The sequence below is a fragment of the Octopus bimaculoides genome, chromosome 4 (assembly GCF_046866305.1).
Source record: "Octopus bimaculoides isolate indiv1 chromosome 4, ASM4686630v1, whole genome shotgun sequence".
Lineage (NCBI taxonomy): Eukaryota > Metazoa > Mollusca > Cephalopoda > Octopoda > Octopodidae > Octopus > Octopus bimaculoides.
Window position 1 is genome coordinate 95,902,390 of NC_142931.1, and position 22,445 is coordinate 95,924,834.

A 22,445-nucleotide genomic window follows, 5' to 3' on the forward strand; every position below is an offset into this window, starting at 1 on the left:
CACCCACCCCGAGACAAAAGTATCCCTCATTATATTGCTTAATAGATATCTACTACAATGCCTTTACCTATCTGTCTACCTATCTTTTTCATACCAGAATGTATTATTTATTCCTCCCCATTCTCTCTGGACTGAATACCTTTCAATATACTGAACAATATATATCTAATAAAATGCACTTACCTATCTATCTTTTCTTTCATCAGAATATATTATTTATTCCTCCTCTCATTATTCACACAACTTTGGAACTGCAAGCATTCATACTCTCACAGGACTGGATATCCCTCAATATATTGAACAATATATATATCTAATACAAACCTCTTATCTATCTATCTTTTCTCTCACCAGAATGTATTTTTATTCCTCCTCTCAGTATTTGCACAACTTTGGATCTGCTAGCATTTATTTTCCCTCAGTACTGTATAACAATTCTTTCCTTCCTCTCACTATGCTGTGTTACCTAACCATCCTTTCTGATCATGGATTTTCCTGAAGAAGACCCAATCTAACTGGATTTAATTGGACCCTCACACCCTCCTAGGCACAACAAATATCGTTGTTGAGAATCATTTTTCCACCCTTCCACCCTCCTGGACACAATAAACATCATTGTTGATGATCATTCTTTCACTGTCTAACCTATATCTTTCCAACTTACAGATTCTTTACTAGAATGCATGTCTATTAGTTTGAGTCGTCATGATCAAAATTCCTCATATCTTCTATATATATATATATATATATATATATATATATATATATATATATATATATATATATTAGTAAATGTCCCCCGTCCATTGGACAGTGTAAGTTCGTGATAGGACTGGAGTCTAAAATAGTGTAATTCTGCTTCTGTCTATGCTTAAAATTGAGGTTTATTTGACATAGTTGGGACGTTAAATCAAAAATGAGCTGGTATTCAAAAAGGAACATATTTTATTTGCAGATATTGGGCATCTGTGATGCTCTGACGATCAAAGTAGAAGCAGCATTGCAAGCACGCTGGAGTTCTACTTGTTGAGCTGTCTGTGATGCTCTGACAGTTGAAGTAGAAGCAGCATTGCGAGCACGCCAAAGCACACATTGTTATTCTGTCTCACTTGCCCACAAGGAATGCAAAACGGAAGCATTTTTTGTTTTTCTGCCAATGTGACTCTTGCTTTTTCGAGGCATCCTATAAAAAATCTGTAACTGAATGAATCTTTTAAAAAAATCAAATTTCGTTGCTGTTTACAAGCACTAAACATAGTATTTCAACACAAAAAATTCCCACAGTGCTAAAGCACACAATTATTTGCAATGGTATTGTAAGCGCCAAATGGCATGTGGATGCAGACAGTTGTGAATGAGCATTCACATCTATAAGTACATGTGGTCAGAATGTATTTTGAGAAAATCAATATTCTATCAACCAAAAGTGCAATTGTGGTAAAATGTAAATGATTAATGCAAGCATCAGTGCACTAACAGGTAGCAGAAGGTAAAGGGTATTTCTAAGAAATATCACACTTAAGTGTGAAATTTAAATAAAAAATGTGCAAATTGAAACAGCTTCTAGGACTTCTCTGAAAAAGAAAGACAGCCAAAACTAAGCTTCCTTTGGGAAAAAAGGATGTTACCTTATATGAATTTGAAAGTGATAAAAAAATTTTTTTAATACAGTTATTTAAGTCCACGTAACTGGAAAACTTCAAATGGGATATAGGGTTCAGCAATATGCAATGTTGACTGATAAGGTAACAAACCTTGTGGATGAATAAGCTACCAGAACCAACTAAATAGTGCTTTTTTTAGAATGTAATCAATGAATATGATCTGTAAAATTCTTTAAAATGATAAGAATTTGCCAAAATATCTTTCAGTTATCCTTACTAATAAAAAATAACACATAATTTGAAATGTTGATACTAATATTCCTTCTTCATGAAATGGAATTTAAAAATAAACAATGGGCATGTACATGTCAAATCAAGTGAGTCACGCAAAAGTAAAAAAATACCACTCATTTTTTGTTTTATATAAGTTTTAGATATTTGTCACCCAGATTTCCATATTCAATTACCAATCGATTTGTTGTTTTCTACTGTCAATTGAATTTTGTTGGGAGAAAATATTCACACAGATGATTGATTGCCAATTAGTGCCATTTATTTGCTAAAGTTAATATTTTATTTCATTTTTACTTATTCAAAATAATTGCCTTGTCTTCTTACTCTTTCGTGTCAGCTTATTTATTAAACACAAAGTGTCATGCCTGGATGCATGTGTTTGAGTACAGTTCATTCTAGAATGATACTGATTTTTACTGCAATCACATATTTTCTTTCAAGAAATTGCTTAGAAAGCTTAATACAATTAATGCTCTGATGCTGATTGGATGAACATAGCAGCTGTTCATACATGATTTGCAGAATGATAGCCAATAAGCGCTAATGAAATTGGATTTTCCATCAAGATTTTGATTAAAAAAGGGCAGATCTCACTTTGAAACTACCGATTATGTTATGAAATTTAACTGATGCACCCACTGTGACATCTTTTACCTATGTGTAAAATTTCAGCGCGATCAGTTGAAAAATACGGCTGCTATAATCTTTTACACATACACAGACAGAACGGGATTTATATATACATATATATATATATATATATATATTCTTTTACTTGTTTCAGTCATTTGACTACAGCCATGCTGGAACACTGCCTTTAGTTGAGTAAATCACCCCAGGACTTATTCTTTGTAAGCCTAGTACTTATTCTATCAGTCTCTTTTGCTGAACTGCTAAATTACCGGGATGTAAACACACCAGTATCGGTTGTCAAGCAATGTTGGGGGAACAAACACACATACACATACATACATGCACACACACACACACACACACACACACATATATATATATATATATATATATATATATATATATATTTATAGATTTATACCAAAATTTGGCAAAAATATTGTATCTGTTATCAAACATAGCAAAATACTCACAAGTGAGTTTTTGTATTTATATCGATTTAAATAAGAGCTAAAAACTGATCCATTGAAAATACTTTATTATGATGACCTATGATCATTTCGATGCAATATCCAGAACGATTCATGCATATTATAAAATACTGCATCTCCTCAGAGTCTTATTAGTAGAAGGCCGGTAATAAAAATAGATAACATTCATATACAACATTCAGAGTTGACCTATGAATACATGTAAATAAACAAGTTGAAAAGACATGAGATGTCATACAACTGTACAGCATAACGGTGTTGAAACCATAATCATACCAAGAAATGGTTCAAATTTATGATGTTAAACTATGAAGTTCAATAATGAACCAATACGGAACGCTGTACATTTCGAAAAAGACCGTTGGAGTTATGAACGTAAATACGACATTCAGACCAAAGAAAAAAACAGTTAGATATTAAAAAAATATACATTTTTTATACAAGTTCATGGTCAAATAGAAGTATATCTAATAAGTAATGCTTATATATAATATACTCAATAAACAACTTAAGTATACATAATCTAAAATGGCCTTATATTAATTTAGTATTTAGAAGTAAAAAGCCTTAAATGGTTATTATAGCCTTATAGGTTATAGAGAATAAATTATAAAATATAAGAAAAAATATAAGAGAAAAATAAGAAAAAATAAGCATAAATAAATATATATATATATATATATATATATATATATATATATATATATATATATTTGTATATATATATATATTTGTATATATAAATATATATATATATATATATATATATATATATATATTTGTATATATATATATATATATATATATATATATATATATTTGTATATATATATATATATATATATATATATATATATATATATATATATATTTGTATATATAAATATATATATATATATATATTTGTATATATAAATATATATATACACACATATATACAGATATATATATATATATACATATACTTACATAGAGACACATGCAATTCTTCAGTAAAAAATTTTTTCGTATTCCTACAATTTACATATGGGAGATTCTGAATATGCAATCACCCCCGTATGACCTAGAATAAGCAGGGAATAAAAAATGGCTATGTAAAGATGATCCTGAAATAAGTGTATTGTTTGTATTTGCTCTCTCTTCGAAACGTCAGTACTTTCCCATCCTCACTCTCCCTTAAAAAGTCTAAAAATCATAAGTGAAATGTAATAAAGATGAAATTGGATTCTGTTAATATTTTTGCATATTCGAAATCTTTGTTAAAGGTAGGAATCCGAAAATTTTTTTCACAAAATTCGTTTTTCAAAGGGGTTTGATTCTGCATTAGCCCCTATACCTATTGGTTGAGCTGAATCAAATTGAAATGATTTAATTAAGAGAACACATTTAGTTACATTATATGGCCATGCTTTAAGATCGTTATGCCCTGGAAGACAAGTCAGGTGTTTTATCATGCTACTTGTCAATTCCGGGAAAATTATTGATACTCAAGCAGACTGTTCTGAGACTTACTGAACTCCGTATATTAAAAGACTGCGTCTCACGCACACACATTGAAAATACACGCATATACATGAATACACACATAATGAAAGACAGTAAAAAGCCCCCCAAAACTGTTGTGGCAGAAGTCAACATCTCTGAGATTGAAACAAGACATTTATGGCCGTAAATAGACTACACCCAGCAGCACAGAAAGGAAAACCTATGTAGGTTAGGCGTGACGAAGAAGTTGAACCATTTCTCTTGCCAAACAATACTGATGTAAGATGGTCGAACCTTACATTATAACAAACACTAACCAAAACCTGTAATATATGCCCTTTAATATATTAATTTTTTTTTTTTTAAGGTTCTAAAATGTTATTTACCTCATTTATAAATTAATTCGATTCTTCGATCTTTCTGGGCAAATATATCTATCACATTTTCATAGAAATCTTCTCTTTTCATCAATTGTTGTAATAAATCTTTTTCAATTGACATTAGTGCTAACCCAGACAGTCTTCTTTCTCCTGTCGCATTCCTTTGGTATGTTTTGATTCTACTTAATGTAGAAAAGGATCGCTCTACAGAAGCAGTGGTAGACGGAATTGTCAAAATCAACTTGCACAGATTGAAGAGTTCTGGCATAGCTTCAACAAGGTCACTGCTGTAAATGTAACTCATTAAATGACTTAACTTTGCTTTTTAAAATCTTTCATTGAATACATCACATTGAGCTCACTTTGTAATCGAATTACATAAAAAAATCTGCTATAAGTGATTTTTAAAGAATCACAAGAAATTGTTTGCAATATTCATCAACTTTGTTGAAATTCAAAAGTTCCATGAATTTAAACTCTTCTAAGGATGAATATCGTGCTTTTATTTGGTCAACTACTGTACTGATAATTTTGTTGTAAAGCATTCTAATAATGTTGTTGAGGCACAATAGATATATTTTTGGAACTCTGAATTCCGATTCCTGCATCGACTCCATATTTTTCCCCTAACATATCATAAAAGATTGAAAAATTATCAAGTTTCTTTTCGAGTACAGTTCTAGTTTTATCTATTTGCTCTTTACAATACACTATGTCATGATTTTTACTCTGGATGTTAAATAAGATGTCAGTAAAAGAAAAAATGTCACTGAATACTTCTAACAAAAAATAAGAAATCACTGGTTTGAAAGACCAGTGAAGATAGAAGCTGTATCTAGATGACTTTCCATTTTTTTGTCATATTTACTGATTAAATATACGAGTTCTTTGGTCACCCACCGTTTATAATTAATTGTTTTCCATCAAAGTCTCTTTTCGAAAAACTATTTCTTGAAATATCATTTATAACACACATTTCACTCATTTCGAAAAAAGTAATACACATGTAAGCATCTGCGTAAATTTCAAGAAAAAAACGGAAAAATAACGTTAGTCAAATTAAATATTTTTGTTTTCAGAACACTCCAAAAATATAATAGTGCAAACAGATGTTTTGGATAAAAAATTCAAACTTACCGCCTGGCTGTTCTAAGAATTATGGCTAATTATAGCAGTTCTTGAGAACTGCTTTAGTTCCGGTCAAAAAGTAGAACCAGCTTAGCAACAATTCTACACTAACAAAGAGATAGAAAGGTGGGGTCATGCTATTATCGCAACGCATGACTTCCTATGATAAATTTGTAGAATCATTGACATAGAGAGGAAGGGGGTACAAAATATATATGCTATCGGTCTTAGCATATCTTTTGACAGGTCACTAAGAGAGAGAGAGAGGAAAGAAGGACAAACTAACATAGATAGGGAGTCAGGGAGTGTCTATATGCAGGATCCTCAAATGCATGCCTTGTCAAAGCAAAAGTACTAGTCACTGAGAGAGGGGAAGGGGAGACAGAATATTTCGAACCAACTGGACGGATTTTTCTTTGCAACAAAGTAGCTATTTTATCTAATTTTCCGATGATATGGATAAGGTCATGCAGTGCATAGCTTGCATGTCTGAGAGTGCACGCCTCTGATATATATATATATATATATATATGACAGGCTTCTCTCAGTTTCCGTCTACTATATCCACTCACAAGGCTTTGGTCGGCCCGAGGCTATGATAGGAAGACACTTGCCGAAGGTGCCATGCAGTGGGACTGAACCCAGAGCCATGTGGTTGGTAAACAAGCTACGTACCACACAGCCACTCCTGCGCCTATAATTATATATATGTATTCTTTTATTCTTTTACTTGTTTCAGTCATTTGACTGCAGCCATGCTGGAGCACTGCTATTAGTCAAACAAATCAATCCCAGGACTTATTATTTTTAAACCAGGTACTTATTCTATCAGTCTCTTTTGCCAAACCACTTAGTTATGGGGACGTAAACACACCAACATTGGTTGTCAAGTGATAGTGGGGGGACATGCACAGACACACAAATATATACATACATACATATATATATATATATATATATATATATATATATATATATACACACACACACACATATAACAGGCTTCTTTCAGTTTCCGTCTACCAAATCCACTCACAAGGCTTTGGTTGTTCTGAGGCTATAGTAGAAGACACTTGCCCAAGGTGCCACGCAGCAGGACCCGGAACTATGTGGTTGGGAAGCAAGCTTCTTACTACACAGCCGCTCCTGCACCTATTAATATTTAGCAGAAGTAACAGGGTGACTCAGGGTTCAAGAGTTTCATGCGTTGGCACTTATCAAACGAGTCACAAGTTGAAGGCCTGTGAGTTTATATAGCTGTTGATAAATAAATATATTTCCCTATGGAATGTTCTAGAACAAATTGTAATAATGTCATGTGGATAATTCAGAAAGTTTGTTATATTGTTCAATAAGCAAATACATAAATAAGAAAGAAATAAAGAAGAAAAAGAAAAAAATCTTATGCATGTCATCACACAATCATACACACACATATACATACACATACCCACACATGCACATATCAAAAATGCCCACAAAATTTGCACATACATATATATGAGAGAGTATACATGAATTAAGTGTAAGTGTATGGATGTGCTTGCATATATATGCGAATACGCACATGTACAGAGACGCTGTCAGTAACTATTCTTCTACCCCTAGTTTCCTCATTGACCACCAGATGAGTGATCGGGGAACCCTGTCAAAGGCTTTCTCCATGTCAATGAAAGCCAGGTACGGAGGTTTATCCTTGGCTAGGTATTTCTCCTGAAGCTGTCTTACCAGAAATATAGCATCAGTGGTGCTTTTCCCAGGCACGAACCCAAACTGCATCTCATCTAAACTGATTCACTCCCTAATTAGTTGGGCTATGACCCTCTCCGAGACTTTTATTACCTGATCTAGCTACTTGATACCTCTGTAATTATTTGTATCTAAAGCATCACCTTTACCTTTATAGCAGTTGACTATGGTGCTGCTACACCAGTCATTGGGTATGACTCCTTCGTATATCACCTGGTTAACAATACGGGTGACTAGGCTATAGTCTACACTGCCAGATATTTTGAGCATCTCTGCAGTGATTCCTGATGGGCCGGGGGCTTTCCCTTATATATATATATATATATATATATATATATACACAATATGCATATATATACACACATATATATATATATATATATATATATATACACAGATATACACACACACGCAAATAGACATGTGCACACATGCATTTAAATATACAAGCTCCTATGTGTGTGCACAACATGGTTTGTCATAAACACTTGTACTTTGTGGGGTGGGGGGGGTTGTCACTTTAGTTATGAATTAATTTAATGAATTCAACAGGATACACTGTCTGCAAGTCATTGGGTTCAGCATATTATCCTCCATTTTCTAATTGATATATAAATGTATATATGTATACATGGTAAGCAGTCTAAAGTAAAGAATAAGTATATATTAAAATAAATTAAATAGATATGAATGTATAAGGTGAAGAAAGAATATACAGAAAAAGAAAATAAAATGAACCCAGTTTTTGTTTTCTTTTTCCTTCTTCTTATGTGTATGTATGTATATATGCATGTATATGTGTAGGTGTGTGCATATATGCATGTATCTGCATATATATGCATGCACATCCATATGCCTAATTTATGTATGCTCTCTCATATGTGCAAATTTTGTTGGAGTTGTTTTGGTATGTGTATATGTGTGTGTAGAAGTGTATGATGACATGCATAAGATTTCTTTTTTTCTTTTTCCCTCTATTTCTTTTCTTATTTATCTATGTATTTGCTTATTGAACAATATAACAGTCAAACTTTTTAAGTTATCCATGTGAGGTATATAAATGTAAGGAGAAATAAGTATTAGAAGGGAAGATAGAAAAATATAAAGGAGTAAGAGGAAGGAGGGATTGAGCAAGATTAGTTGATGGTAGTAGATAATATGGTATTTTTTCGCTAAATCACAGGATTCTCTCCCCCTTGACCAGAAATATTTCCTCACCCCCTCCCCTCCAATTTATCTGTTCTTCAAGTACCGATCCCACTACTAAATCCTGTGATTCAGCCAAAACTACTTTATTATCTGCTATCAGTCAACTAACCTTGCCCAATAACTCCTTCCTTGCACTCCCTTATATTCTTTTTTCCTTCTTTTAATACTTGTTTCTCCTTATATTTATATACCCCTCTCATACTGTGCCCTCCATACATTCTGATTTTGTGGTATAGAGTTTTTTGCTGCTCTTTCTAGCGGGTTAGATGTCCTATTATAGGCATCTCTGTATTTTAAATGACTGGTAGTAAATAAAATTTCAAAAATTTTTTTGCTACCCTATGATTTATTAATAATGATAAAATATAATTTGGCTAATTTCTGAAAGAAAATCGGCATTTTTTTGTATTTGCTGCCAATAAGGTAAACTGCACATGCGCGGTAAATTTTGAAAAATTAAGCATATAAGCATAAGTCATGTTTCCTATGTTTGCCTCGTGTTTATATGCTACATCTAGGTTATTCCGCTGAAGATAGCTGACCTGGCAAAATATTTTATTTTGCTAAAATAGCTTGAAACCATGGTACAGAAAATAGATTGGTAAATGTTTTTATTTTATTTTTCATTCCCTTTTGAAATTATCCCTAATTTTGTGGTATACAGTTTTTTGATGCTCTTTCTAGCGAGTTAGATGTCCTATTATAGGCATCTCTGTATTTCAAATGAATATATATATACGCATGTATGTATATATAAAGGGCATTGTAGTACAGTAGTAGAAAATGAATGAAGAAAAAGAGAAATAAGGAAAGCTTCTAACAATGCAGAAAGCTTTACAAATAAAGGAACATTTATATTTCAGATGCAAAGTCCTATCTTCAGAAGAAAGTTTTCAAAGACTTACTCTTTTACTCTTTTACTTGTTTCAGTCATTTGACTGCAGCCATGCTGGAGCACCGCCTTTAGTCGAGCAAATCAACCCCGGGACTTATTCTTTGTAAGCCCGGTACTTATTCTATCGGTCTCTTTTGCTGAACTGCTAAGTGACGGGGACATAAACACACCAACATTGGTTGTCAAGCAATGCTAGGGGGACAAACACAGACACACAAACACACACACATATATATATACATACATACGGTGGGCTTCTCTCAGTTTCTGTCTACCAAATCCACTCACAAGGCTTTGGTCGACCCGAGGCTATAGTAGAAGACACTTGCCCAAGGTGCCACGCAGTGGGACTGAACTCGGAACCATGTGGTTGGTAAGCAAGCTACTTTATTTCATTTCAATTTGCCATAAAGGCAGTACATAGAGAGTAGCTACGGGCTGGACAAAAACATTAATGAGATGAAATGGATGATAAATATGATGGTATAATGAGAGAAGGCAAAAGCCGCCCGCCGAACTTTGCTTCTCAATAACACTGTTCTTTATAAAATTAAATTTTCACATTGAGGCTATGAACCTCGTACATAAAAAGTCATAATTTAAGGCATTTGCCTCTTACGATTTTTCATTATACAATATGAGGCACTCGTCCTCTTAGGTTTTTTCGCCCGCTATAGCCTTCGCTTTTCTCAAGCAACACGATGGGTCTGGGATGGGCCACTCTTTAATACTGAATTCGCCGAGGGGGAAGGAATTCACCAACGCACTTATGTGCCTACTCGACATGACCTCCGCAGACACCTGCGGAGGCCAGTCCAGATCCTTAGTACAGGTGAGGACTCCCTCTCTATGACGCTTCCTTTTATTCACAAATTTCTGCAGGGCCCCTCCCTTTCGGAATAGGAGTAGCCGATCCTTTTCTTCACAGGGTGAGCCCACAGCTTCTACTGTCGGCAGCACAATTCCCACTGACCTGCTTTCCTCCGTTGGTGGCACAATTCCCACCAACGGAGTGTTGGGACACACCGGCGGTGCACTATCGAGCACCGGCCGTGCCTCGTTCTTTTTTTTCTTTTTCTTTGGGGCCATTGGAGTAGGGCGTACTTCCGCCTTTGCTGGAAGGTCCTCCTCCTCCCCCACGATTTTCGGTGGGCAACCATTGTTTCCCCACCTTCTTCCTTTTTTCGAGGAGGTTTCCACCTCCTCGACTTCCTCCGTCTCTCCCTCCACTGGCGGACCGGAGGTAACAACATTTGTTAACTGTTCCAGGACCTTACTCTGGTCCTGGGGACAGTCTTTCTTGATATGACTGGGCTTCAGACACCGGTGGCACTTGGGTTTACGTCCCTCAAGAATTACCGGATATTTCTGGCCGTCCATCCTCAAAAAATCTGGAATTACCAGATCCCTGGCTGATTGGGTCCACAGGGTCAAAACCGCTTTTGCCCCAACCCAATCAGCTGTAGGTAACATTTTCACATTTAAGAGCTTGACTCCACTGCCGCCCAGCCCCCATCGGATAGTATCCTCTATCCAATCAGGTTCTATACGGGGTGGCAGACCACAAATCCAAGCCCTAGTTAATTTCTTCCCACAGTATGTGGGAAGAAACAGAATTTTTTCCTCTTCTAAGGGCTGGCTCCCAAACTTGCGAGCCACCTCAGGTGTGTCAAATAGCAACCAAACCGTCGCGTATTTGACACCCCTTGCCATAAACTTGATTGTTGGCAGATATTCTGCTAACTCTTTTTCAATTTCCACTTTGGGAAAGACTGTAATGGTGTCGAGTAACCTAGCGTAGGTTCGCAACACCACCGTTCTTTCCCTGAAATCATTTAACCACTTCTTGGGTGGAATAATCTCCCACTCCACAGCAGTGGCCTTATTTTTCTTTATGTTCTCTGCCATGGTAAAAATGTCCACATAAAAATTAAACACCGAAAAATTTTAAAAACAGGCAAAAAGAGAAAACAGTTAAAAAAAGCGGAAGAAATAAAATAAACAGTTCGTACTAAAAAAGTTCATAAAAGAAGGAGAAAGGAAATACAACAGTTCAGAAAGAATAAATAAAATATAAAGTTCCAGACAGAATAACAAACTTTCAGGCCACAACGGTACTCCGGCCCGATTTGATCCTGGCTCCGCTGCAGTCGTCACTTTGCTGGTAAAAATGAAATCCTTTGCGTAGTTCCACGTGGTGTAGTTCAAAGCAAGAGGAAGACTTTTCTTTAAATCTATTAGCTTTCAAAACTTGGTCTGAAAACAATAAATTCCTTCTCTGTTTTAAACAAAGTTCACAATATTCATTTGTAGTTCTCAATTCACGTTTTGAAACCAACAAACCTTTAGAAACTAAGTTCACAATTTTTGGAGGCGTATTACCTCCAAAACACTCTTCTCACCGCTAAGTGAGACATTAAGCACACCCACAGGCAGACAAATGCGTGGAATTCAGTGGAGACTCCCTGCTTGACACAAATATAAATAAACACGAGCAACAAACCCCCACTAAATCCCAAAAAACACAAAAGTCCTACCTGCAGTTGTACGTCAAAATTCACAAAAAGTTTTCTTCACTCAAAGCTGCTTTTTTTTTTTTTTTTTTTTTTTTTTTTTTTGCTCAAAGTCAAAACAAAAATTTTCGCTATGGGCAAGCGAACTCGCCTCCCACAAACAGCGAATACAAAATTTGTTCGTACAACGAACACACAAAAAACTCGCCAAGGAAAGCGAAGATGCCACACCGCTGGACAACAATTTACTAAGAAATAAATAGAAGCAATAAATTGCTGCCCAGCTGAGCAACAAAAACGATTTACCCCGGCGAATTCTTCAATTTTTTCTTCTATAGACAGAGCCGAAACTCATGTCTATCTTCGTTCACAGCAAGTAGCCAATCTGGCGCACATGCACAGTGAGCAAACCGGAAGTAAGCAAGCTACTTACCACACAGCCACTCCTGTATATTTTCATAGATTTTGTTATTTTAAACTGCTTGGTACTTAGGTTAGCAGTGACAGCAACTCTATGATTGTTGGTGCAAGCAACTTTCCAATAGTTGGTTGTGGTCATTGTGACATATTTTCACGTGTTGGTCATGGTGGTGGAAAATGGTGTTGGTGGCATATGTTAGTTGCAGTCACAGTGATATATTCATAGGAACCACTTCCCCATTTCCAATCAACTATTAATTTTCATGTTGAGATCAGTATAGCTTCTTTGACACAAAGAGTTCCTGTGTTCCTCTCCAAGGCTTGTATGGAAGCATCTACATCTTTGGTGATGTTGCCACATTTGATTAAGTGTTTGTGAAAGGAAGATGTATTAGTAGTGAGGTTCTCCTTCACTCAGATACTACTGATATAATAGTAGTAGCATTTGGAGTTTATGTACACTATGTATGAATGTAGGCACATGTTTGTGTTGTAAATAGGACAGTTTGTCAGTGTGCAGGGTTGCTGTTCTGCACATAACCACCTCTTTGATAGGTGTTTATGTAGGGGTTGTTTCGAATCAGCTAGTAGGATGCCGAAGCCTTCCCTGCAGGTGGCCTTGTAAATGGCGGAGGTAGTCATCTCATTAAAGTGAGGCATCTTCAAGAAGTAGGTCTTAGACAGATCCCTATCATCACATTTATTTGGCTTGTATCCATGTATGGAGTTAATAACAGACATTGGGTATCCATTGGTCTCAAGCACCTTCAGAAACTGAGTAACATGCGTCCTGGCTGGTCTTGTCACTCACTGCATCTCTTATGTATTCAAGCAATTCTGTTATGTATAAAGTTGATCTTAGCTTTGATGGGAAAGTCCAACTTGTAATGGATGAAGACATCCCAGCAGATTGACTTTCAGTAGAACACAATGTCAATTTTTCCCTCATCCATGATGTTTAGCCAAAAGTCAACCAAGAAGAGGGAACTATCACTGTTTGGGTGTTCAGTGGCTGAGTGAAAGTGTTGGTCCATCCTATTGGAATTCTATAGTACTGTGGAGGTGTCCTCATGAGATACAGTGAGCATGAGATTGTTGTCTGCATACCTAGTGAAGAATATGCATGAATGACAGGTGCTGAGTGTTCTATGCTCCAGCTAGTCTAAGTAAATAATGGCAAGCAGGCCTGAGTGGTTGGATCCCATAGGCAGGCTTGAACACTGTTTATATGTGTTGCCAAGGAAATCGAACTGTGTGTGTTTGTAATTATGACTGACAGTTGCTGGTGGATATCAGAGCTAATAAGTTTGAAACAGTGTAAGTCCAAGGTGACACATTCTGTGATCAGGTTGACCACAAGAAGGACAGGAACTGAGGTGTATAGCAAGACCATGCTGAAGCTGAAGGTATATCTGTTGTCTCTGAGTGTGTTGGGTTCAAGACAGTGCTGTCATTGAATGACTTTGTTTATACTGTTGACATGACCCAAGAAAGTCAACAGTACAGGTCTCAGGATCCTGAACAGGAACCATGAGATTTTATAAAATAGTCCCTTGGAGACTGTGGATCTGATGTGGAAGGTCAGGTTCCTGCTTATGTGTCTTGATAAGAAAGTAAAATGTAGGCATCTTACTGTTTTATGGAGTGAAGTTCCTTTTCATCCTTGCTGGGAGTTTACACCAGTTACAGATGTTGACAGGCCTTTGCACCCAAAATATAAAGGATTTGGTGTTTTTTTTGTAAAACTTTCTGCATTGTCAGAAGCTTTTGTTATTTCTCTTTTCCTTCATTTTCTACACATATGTGTGTACACATGCTGGAGCACCACCTGTGTATTCACTTTTTCCATGGCCATTCTTATATGGTTGGCTTTTGGTAAAGGAGAGAGTTTGACATTGCTGCCCTGTTTTGAGTTTCTTGTGATGATGTAAGCTTATCCGGAACTTTGGACAATAGGAGGTCAAGTTATTTTTTGAAAACATCTACACCTACTCCATATAGATCTCTCAGATGTTTTGGCAAGGTATTAAGTAGCCATGGGCCCTTGAATCCCTAAGTTATTGCAGTACATGGTCCTCACTCTTGATGGGATAGTTGGGACCTTTGAAACAGTGCAGTGACATCCAGTTTGGGGGCTGGTATAGCGATTGATACCATACATTGGTGCCAACCTCTCCAGGATCTTCCATACATATATCACTGCATATCTTTCCTGTCTTCACTTCAGGGAGTAGCTCAGCTGTTTCATTAATGCAATCTTCTTGATGTAGCACTGCTGACCTGCTTCACGTTTTGATGTTAATTTGACACTGTGAGGTGACCACAATACTAATGTCTTCCATAGAACCAGCATAGTTTCCTGATCCCTTGTTCTGAAGGTCCTCAGAATCCATCTGGCCATTCATCTGCACATTGCCACCATCTTAGTGATATATATGTGAAATGAGGCATTATCCTTCATATCAGTCCCTAGATCATGTGTTGTAGTTGACTCTGGGATTGCTACTCCTTTTCATCCAAAGTATCATTGTTGCAGCATGTGAGCACAAGCTAGCTGATAGCAAATGGCCTGGAATTTCCCTGCATTAAATTGCATGTTGTTTTCTTCCACCCATTTATATACTGCATCTTGGTCTTTCTGGAGAAGATTAGCATCAGAAGGTTCCTTGACTGTTTGTACTACTTTTGTGTCATCAGCATAGCTAGTAAGTGTGGCTGTCTATGGAACTCATAGCATGTCCAAAAGAGCCACCATAAACAGCAGCAGCTCCGAGACAGTTCCCTGAGGCACTCCACCTTCTGTTCCTGTCTCTTTAGAGAGCACCCCATTGACTGCCATCACTTAGCTTTTGTCTTTTAAGAAATCATGCAACCACTCTCCCAGTTTTCTGACTATGCTTTAAACATATCATCCCATGATCAACCTTGTCAGAGGCCTTTGCAAAATCAAGATATATCACATCCACATTTGAGTGATCCATTAGTTTGTTTCAACACCCAGTCATAATGCTGCAAAAGCTGTGTAAGACAGCTTCTTTGTGAGCAGAAGCCATGTTGGGTATCTGGGAGCAAGTCATTATCATCCAAGAACTCGATCTGTTTCTTCCTGTCAATGTGTTCCCTGACTTTGCTGACATGGGAAGTTAAAGAGACAGGGCTGTGATTTTTAGCTCCTGCTGTTACCTCCTTTGTGGACAGGATATATACCTTCCTTTAACTTCCTGGGAAGTCCCCCAGTTGTGAAGAAGTTTAAGAAGGGGATCTGTAGTGATCTTGGTAGAGCCCCTTTGCATTTCTTTAGGAGAATTGCTGGGAATTCATCAAGGCTTGTGGCTGAGTCTAATCTCATTTCATCAATGGTTGATATTTCATCAGTTTCCTCTATTTTGATGTTTGCCATCACTTTGTGTAGAGCCAAAAAATTGATAAGGCATAGCTATTTTCAAGTGCTCCAATACAGATGTGAAAACAATTTTGTATTGTACATTCAGTATTTCACTTATTCTCTGGGATCTGCAGTCAGTGAGCCATTATCTTCAAACAGTGACCCTATTTTGTACCATACTGAAGCAGACTCTTGTAAATCTGCAGAAAGCTTTTGGGTTTGTCTTACATTTTTGACAGCCTTGGCTTCCTTCTTTACCCTCTCTTTTTCATGAGAGTGTTTGAGTTCACTTTTTCAATCTCAAGCAATCTTTGTTGGAGATAGGATTCTTTGTTACCCTTTAGTAGCCCACTTAGATGGTTTGAGATCTTTGCTTGTCATCTCATTAGAATCTTCTTATCCCTGGATATTATATTTTTCTGTCAGTTTATCATTCTCTCTGGAGCAAACTTACTGCAAACTTATGTCATTCATGTCTGCAGCTTTACATCAATATCTTGCAAAGCAAGACTTGTAGACCAGTTTTGTTCCTCTTTCTGAAAACCCTTTCAATCAGTTTCATGAAAGTTCTGGCTAGAAAAGTGTTAGATTTTTCTAGTAGCAGCATGTTTGTAGTTCTCTGCAGACTATACGTTGTTAGTTCTATTAAGTTATGGTCCAAGAGAATCGCCAGTATCATCTTAACATTATGGATGATGAGTACTGCATTATTTGTGAAGTAAAGGTCCAGGACATTTTTACCCTTTGTTGGGTGGAACCTTATTTGCTCCATAAAGAGCATGTTTGCAAGGTCAAGCAGAGACTTTGCTTGCCTCTGTTTCTGCAGTGACATACCAGAGAGAATGTGGCCCTCAGGCCATTTGACAATATGAGATTGAAGTACCCCAAAAGAAGGCTGTCATCAAGGTTGTTTAACAATGATTGGAGCATCTGGTGAGCAGTATGTAGTACATATTACCATTTTCCTCTGTTTAGTTTGTACCACCAGAGTGTCACAGATTGAGTTTGAATGTGACACCAGAATTACTGGCCTGACATCTTCCTGGATGTACATTGCAACTCTTCCATGAGTCCTTTCTCTCCTGTTGGTTTGAAATGTGACATACTTTAGTATGTATATCTTAGCATTTGATGTGTTCAGATGTATTTCTGTTAGCGCCTATGCATATTGCTTGATTACATGTCACTAATTCTCTCAGGTATTGAGTTTTGTGTTGGTGATACATTACAAGGCCCCTGATGTTCAGTAGGAAAACTGTTGTGATATATAAGGTGTCAATAGTGGCCACTGGTCTGACATATGTAGAGGTGTCTGAGGTAGCCATCTTGGATCTTTTGCTATTGTTTGCGGTTGTCTTCAGTGCTAGTACATGTTTCTGAAACTCAATGTCCAATGGAGCCAAGTTAGAACCCTTACACCACACACACACACACACACACACACACACACACACACACACACACACACACACACACACACACACACACACACACACACACATGCACACGCACGCACACGCATGCACACACACACACACACACCTTATAAGCCCTCAATATATATATATAATATACATATAGCTTGTAATCCATATATATATATATATATATATATATATAACTTTTTAGGAAGTCAAAAATTATGGCCTGTCACAGAGTGATCATTGGTTTCACACCTATAAAGTGCTTAGCAGTATAGGTGAATTGTCAGACTCAAATGGCTGAAGGCACATAACATCTCATGTCTGTCTATTGGATGTGCTACCACCTCTAATGTTTCTTTCGTTAACTCCAGCTCTGATGTCATTGTTACTGGAGTCATTGCTGGTACTGATAATCCTGGACATGTTTCTGGTCACAATCTTGGTGTTGCTGCTGCCATCGTAATCGATGGTATTGTTGTCTCTACTGATTAATGTGCTGCTGTCACCACCACAGTCACCTCTGTCATTGTTGTGGGTGTGTCATTGCTGCTTAGGCTGTAAATCAGGCTGCAATGACAGTTACCACCTCAGCCTCATACACAACCCCCTTGGCTTCGCATCAGTCTCCTACTGGGCAGTCATTGTATATCCAACATGAGTGTCCTATCTCTGCTTGTGGCTTAAGGGTGCTCACTAAAATGTTCTTAATGTTGGCTGCACAACTGAAGGATACCTTTAAGTTGTGCCTATTAAACATACATCTGTGTCTATGTGACTGTGAGAACTGTTTGTCCACCAATCTAAGGAATATTCTTCCCATGCAGGTTTTAACATTGAGAGAGAAGGGTGAAGCAAGCCAAATGACATTAAGGTGGTGTTTCCTTTTGTAGATGCTAGGGCCTGGCATATAGGAGATGTGGTCCTTAAACCCACTGGATACCAAAGCCTAGTTCTAATAACGAGCTGTGGCATTGAAAATCTCCTCACTTGTGACACCCTTCACTAGGTCCCTGAACATGATAAGTAGATGGCAGGAGGCTGTGTTAATGTAGGACAGCCTCTCATTTAGTTTGTGATAGGGACTGTAAGAACAGGAGCTCAGGTCTAACATCACATCTAAAACGTTTACAATTTTGAGGTTGGTTTTGATTGTTATCATGAGCCCTATGGAGTTAAGGGTGCTAATTAGGTCCTTCATAAGCCTAATGAAGGTAACTCCTCTAGAGATGGTCCATTAGCTCCTCTAGAGATGGTCACAACATCATCTTTGTAGAGACCAAAGTGAACTGATGTTAACCTCTTCTTTAAGGTGTCTAAAGTATACAGCCCAAGGTTGCATATGTCCATGCTATCATAAACTCCCATTGCTACATCAAAAGAACCCTCTAAGTCAGTTTGACAGACTCAGGTCAAATCTTTATTGAACATCAGTGTTTTTTTGGCATGCATAATTATGTCAATGTCTGTGTCACTAATATTAGTGAAACCCCCAGCAGCCCCTTTGATACAGACAGGTGAAAATCGACTATATCAGATTGGGTGAACTTTGCCCTGCCTTTACCCTGGTTGGTTTTAAACTATGAAATCACTTCATTGATACTACAGCATAAGGAGAAATTGGAAGCCTCCTTTTATGTTGTCATTGATTTTCCTTAATATGTATTTGCTTGCCACTCACCAGATCGATTTCTTATTTGGCCGGGTTGATCAGGCAGCACTTGGGATTAAGGGCAATGTTTAGTTTGTTGTCCTTGATGGTGATAAAGGCATCCCTCTTAGCTAGTACTTCTACCTTATCAGCTATACCTAGACTGGTAGCTAACTGTTTGGCTTCACTGCTAATGTTGTTGTATATGTGTGGGGAAGTGCATCTATATTTCTGTATTATGTTATTTTCTAAATGTCTATCATATGTGTGTGTGTGTGTTTACTCTATGTAGGTTTTTAGTTTTGTCAGAGAAGTATAAGGATCTGTCAGAGTTTTTTTAGCAGTTGTAAGTCAGAACAGAGTTTGTGCTGAGATTAGCAAGAGGACTTATGGAATCTTAGTTTGGGGATGATGCTCATCAGGTCTGCTTCAAAGTTTTCGAGGTGTTTGATTCTGGGTGGGAACCTCCTGGACTTAATACTGTATATGTTGGCTTCTGAGGATGGCATAGCTTGGTTGTAGAAGTTTGCTTTCCATCCCATCCATATTATGAGGTTGATAATCTTTTTGAGCAGCATTTTCATTGTAAAGTTCATTTGATAGGCTTGGTATATTTTTTGTAGAATAACTAAAATCATATAACTGACTATAGCTTTCATGATTATGTAGAGGCAGTACAGCTAAATGACATGGCAACCTTTTCTAAATTACTCAGCAACCAGGATGCATGATGAATCATCAGTAGTTTATATATCCAAAACAGAAGCACACTCTAAAGCAGAGTCTGTAGGAACAGGAGCTTAGGCCTAATGTTACACCTGAAAAGTTTACAATGGTGAGGTTGGTCTTCATTGTTATCTTGAGCCCCATGGAGCTAAGAATGCTAATTAGGTCCTTTAAATAAGGGTGCCCATTAGCTACTCTAGAGATGGCCAGAGCATCATCTCTAGAGAGACCAAAGAGGACTGATGGTAATATCTTCTTTAAGGTATCTGTTATGGGAGAATCCTGAACATCCCCACATGACTGAAGGTGGACTAACCAATTACAATAAATAAGAACTGAGTGAACTGCCAAGAGTGTAGTTGATGGAGTTAGTTCGACCATATTGGTTAACCATGTTAGTTCGACGTGTGTTTGGTTTAACAGTTGGTAGTTGAACTGAATATCATACCTATATTTGAGTAGTAAAGAGTGCATTCTGTGTTAACATATATTTCTACAATAGGTTATTTTTAGATAATCACAGCCAATTATTTATTTGAGTAATACCATTTTAAACCAGTCATGTATACCCATGTTATAACATTTTTGACAAGATTATTCAAAGCTCATGCTGGACTGATTTTTGCTTAAACATGGAAGGTTTACTAGCTTCAGTAATTGAATTACAGAAACAACAACAACAGTTGTTGGAATTTCAGAAATCTAGTTCATTCACCCTTGACACTGTCACAAACTCAATCGGAGAGTTTGCATATAACCCAGAGGAGGGTACTACCTTCCCTGCTTACTTTAGAAGGTATGAGGAAATTTTCTGAGAAGAACGCTATGACTGGCAAGAGGAGAAAAAAACTTAACTTTTGTTGAGAAAGTTGGCACCAGCTGAGCATAAGTATTGCAATTACATATTACCAAAGAAACTGGGTGAAGTCTGTTTTGAAGAAACAGTAAATATTCTATCAAAGATTTTCAGCGAAAAAGCTCTTTACTCAATATACATGCTGGCAATGCTTGAATATTACAAAAAAAAGAGAATGAAGATTTTATTACATTTGCTGGAATCATTAATAAGGAATGTGAGAAATTTAAAATTAATGAACACCAGATGTGTATAAATGTTTAATTTTCATGCAAGGTTTAACAGCAAAGAAAGATACAGAAATTCATAACCGAATATTGACTGAATTAGAGCAGAATCAGAAGCTAACACTACAAGAAATATCTGAGGAATGCCAGAGAATAATAAGCCTAAGGCACGATACAGAACAAATTGAAATGAGAAACTGCTCTTATGTATAGTCAGTGGGACCAAAAGTAAGAATTGGAAAGCAGAAAATTAACCCATGTTTTGGATGTGGAGAATTACACTACAGATTCAATTGTCCTTATAAAAATCAAAAATGCTTCAAGTGTGCTAAGATAAGTCATAAAAAAATTACACTGTAAAACAAAACCTACAAAATGATTCAACAGAAAAAATCATGTAAACAGTTTATCAGCAACAAGAAATACAAACGAGACTCAATGGAAATTTGTGTATGTAAAAATTAATAACATGGATGCAAAATTACAGTCAGATATAGGTAGTGACATTACTTGAATTAATTAACACACATAGAAAACAATCAAGAAACCTACACTACAGAAAACTTTGAAGATTGCATGAGGAGCCAAACAAATTAAATTAATTTTTAAAGGCGAAATTTTGCAGTAAGACTATAAAAGCGAAAGCTTATGTATTAAAAAATGCAAGCAACCTTTTTTGGAACTGACTGATGGAACTGTTCAATTTATGGGATTTACCCATAAATAATTTTTGTAAAAATGTAATGGGGTCATGCACCAGTTCTAATACAGAGTCAGAACATTTAAAAAAAGAAACGCAAAAAAGACAGACTGGAAACAATGGGAGTGATTCAAAAGATTGACTTTTCAGATTAGGTGTTTCCAACAGTGTTTGTAAAAAAGAACAATAAGATTTGTGTATGTGCAGATTTCTTGACGGGACTAAATGAATGTTTAAGACAGTATAACTACCTATTACCTAGCCCAGAGGAAATCTTCTTGAAATTAAAGTGTTAAATTGTTCTTGAAATTAGATCTTTTTGGTGCTTACTTACAAATACAAGTGGAAGATGAATGTACTAAGCTGCTAGCAATTAATACCCATAAAGATCTGTACAAATTTGACTGGCTCCTGTTTGGCATAAAAATTATACAACAAGTGATGAATGCAATGCTTGCAGAGTGTAACTTCACGATGGCCTACTTGGATGAATTATTAATTAGAAGTGAATCCCATAATCAGCATGTCGAGCATGTGAAATGTGTTTTTTGTAAAAATAAGAGATTACAGTTTCAAACTGGGTGAGGAGAAATGCAAATTTTTCTTGCCTAAATTTAAGTACTTAGGACAAATTATTGATAAGAATGGTCATCCATCAGATCCATCAAGGGCAGATGC

At 36.5% G+C, this 22,445-nt stretch overlaps 1 protein-coding gene across 18 annotated transcripts in view; it reads left to right on the plus strand.

The window, feature by feature from the left end:
- Positions 1-22,445, plus strand: part of LOC106872580 (uncharacterized) — a 248,572-nt gene that overhangs the window by 188,358 nt on the left and 37,769 nt on the right. For 2 of the 18 annotated variants that reach the window (XM_052967283.2, XM_089351053.1), the window contains exon 15: positions 956-1,908. The exons of the other annotated variants lie outside the window; for them this stretch is intronic. In XM_052967283.2, the coding sequence (XP_052823243.1) occupies positions 956-972 (17 nt within the window). In that variant the 3' untranslated portion in view covers positions 973-1,908. Of the gene's footprint in view, positions 1-955; positions 1,909-22,445 lie in introns of those variants that run through there. 18 annotated transcript variants of the gene reach the window in all.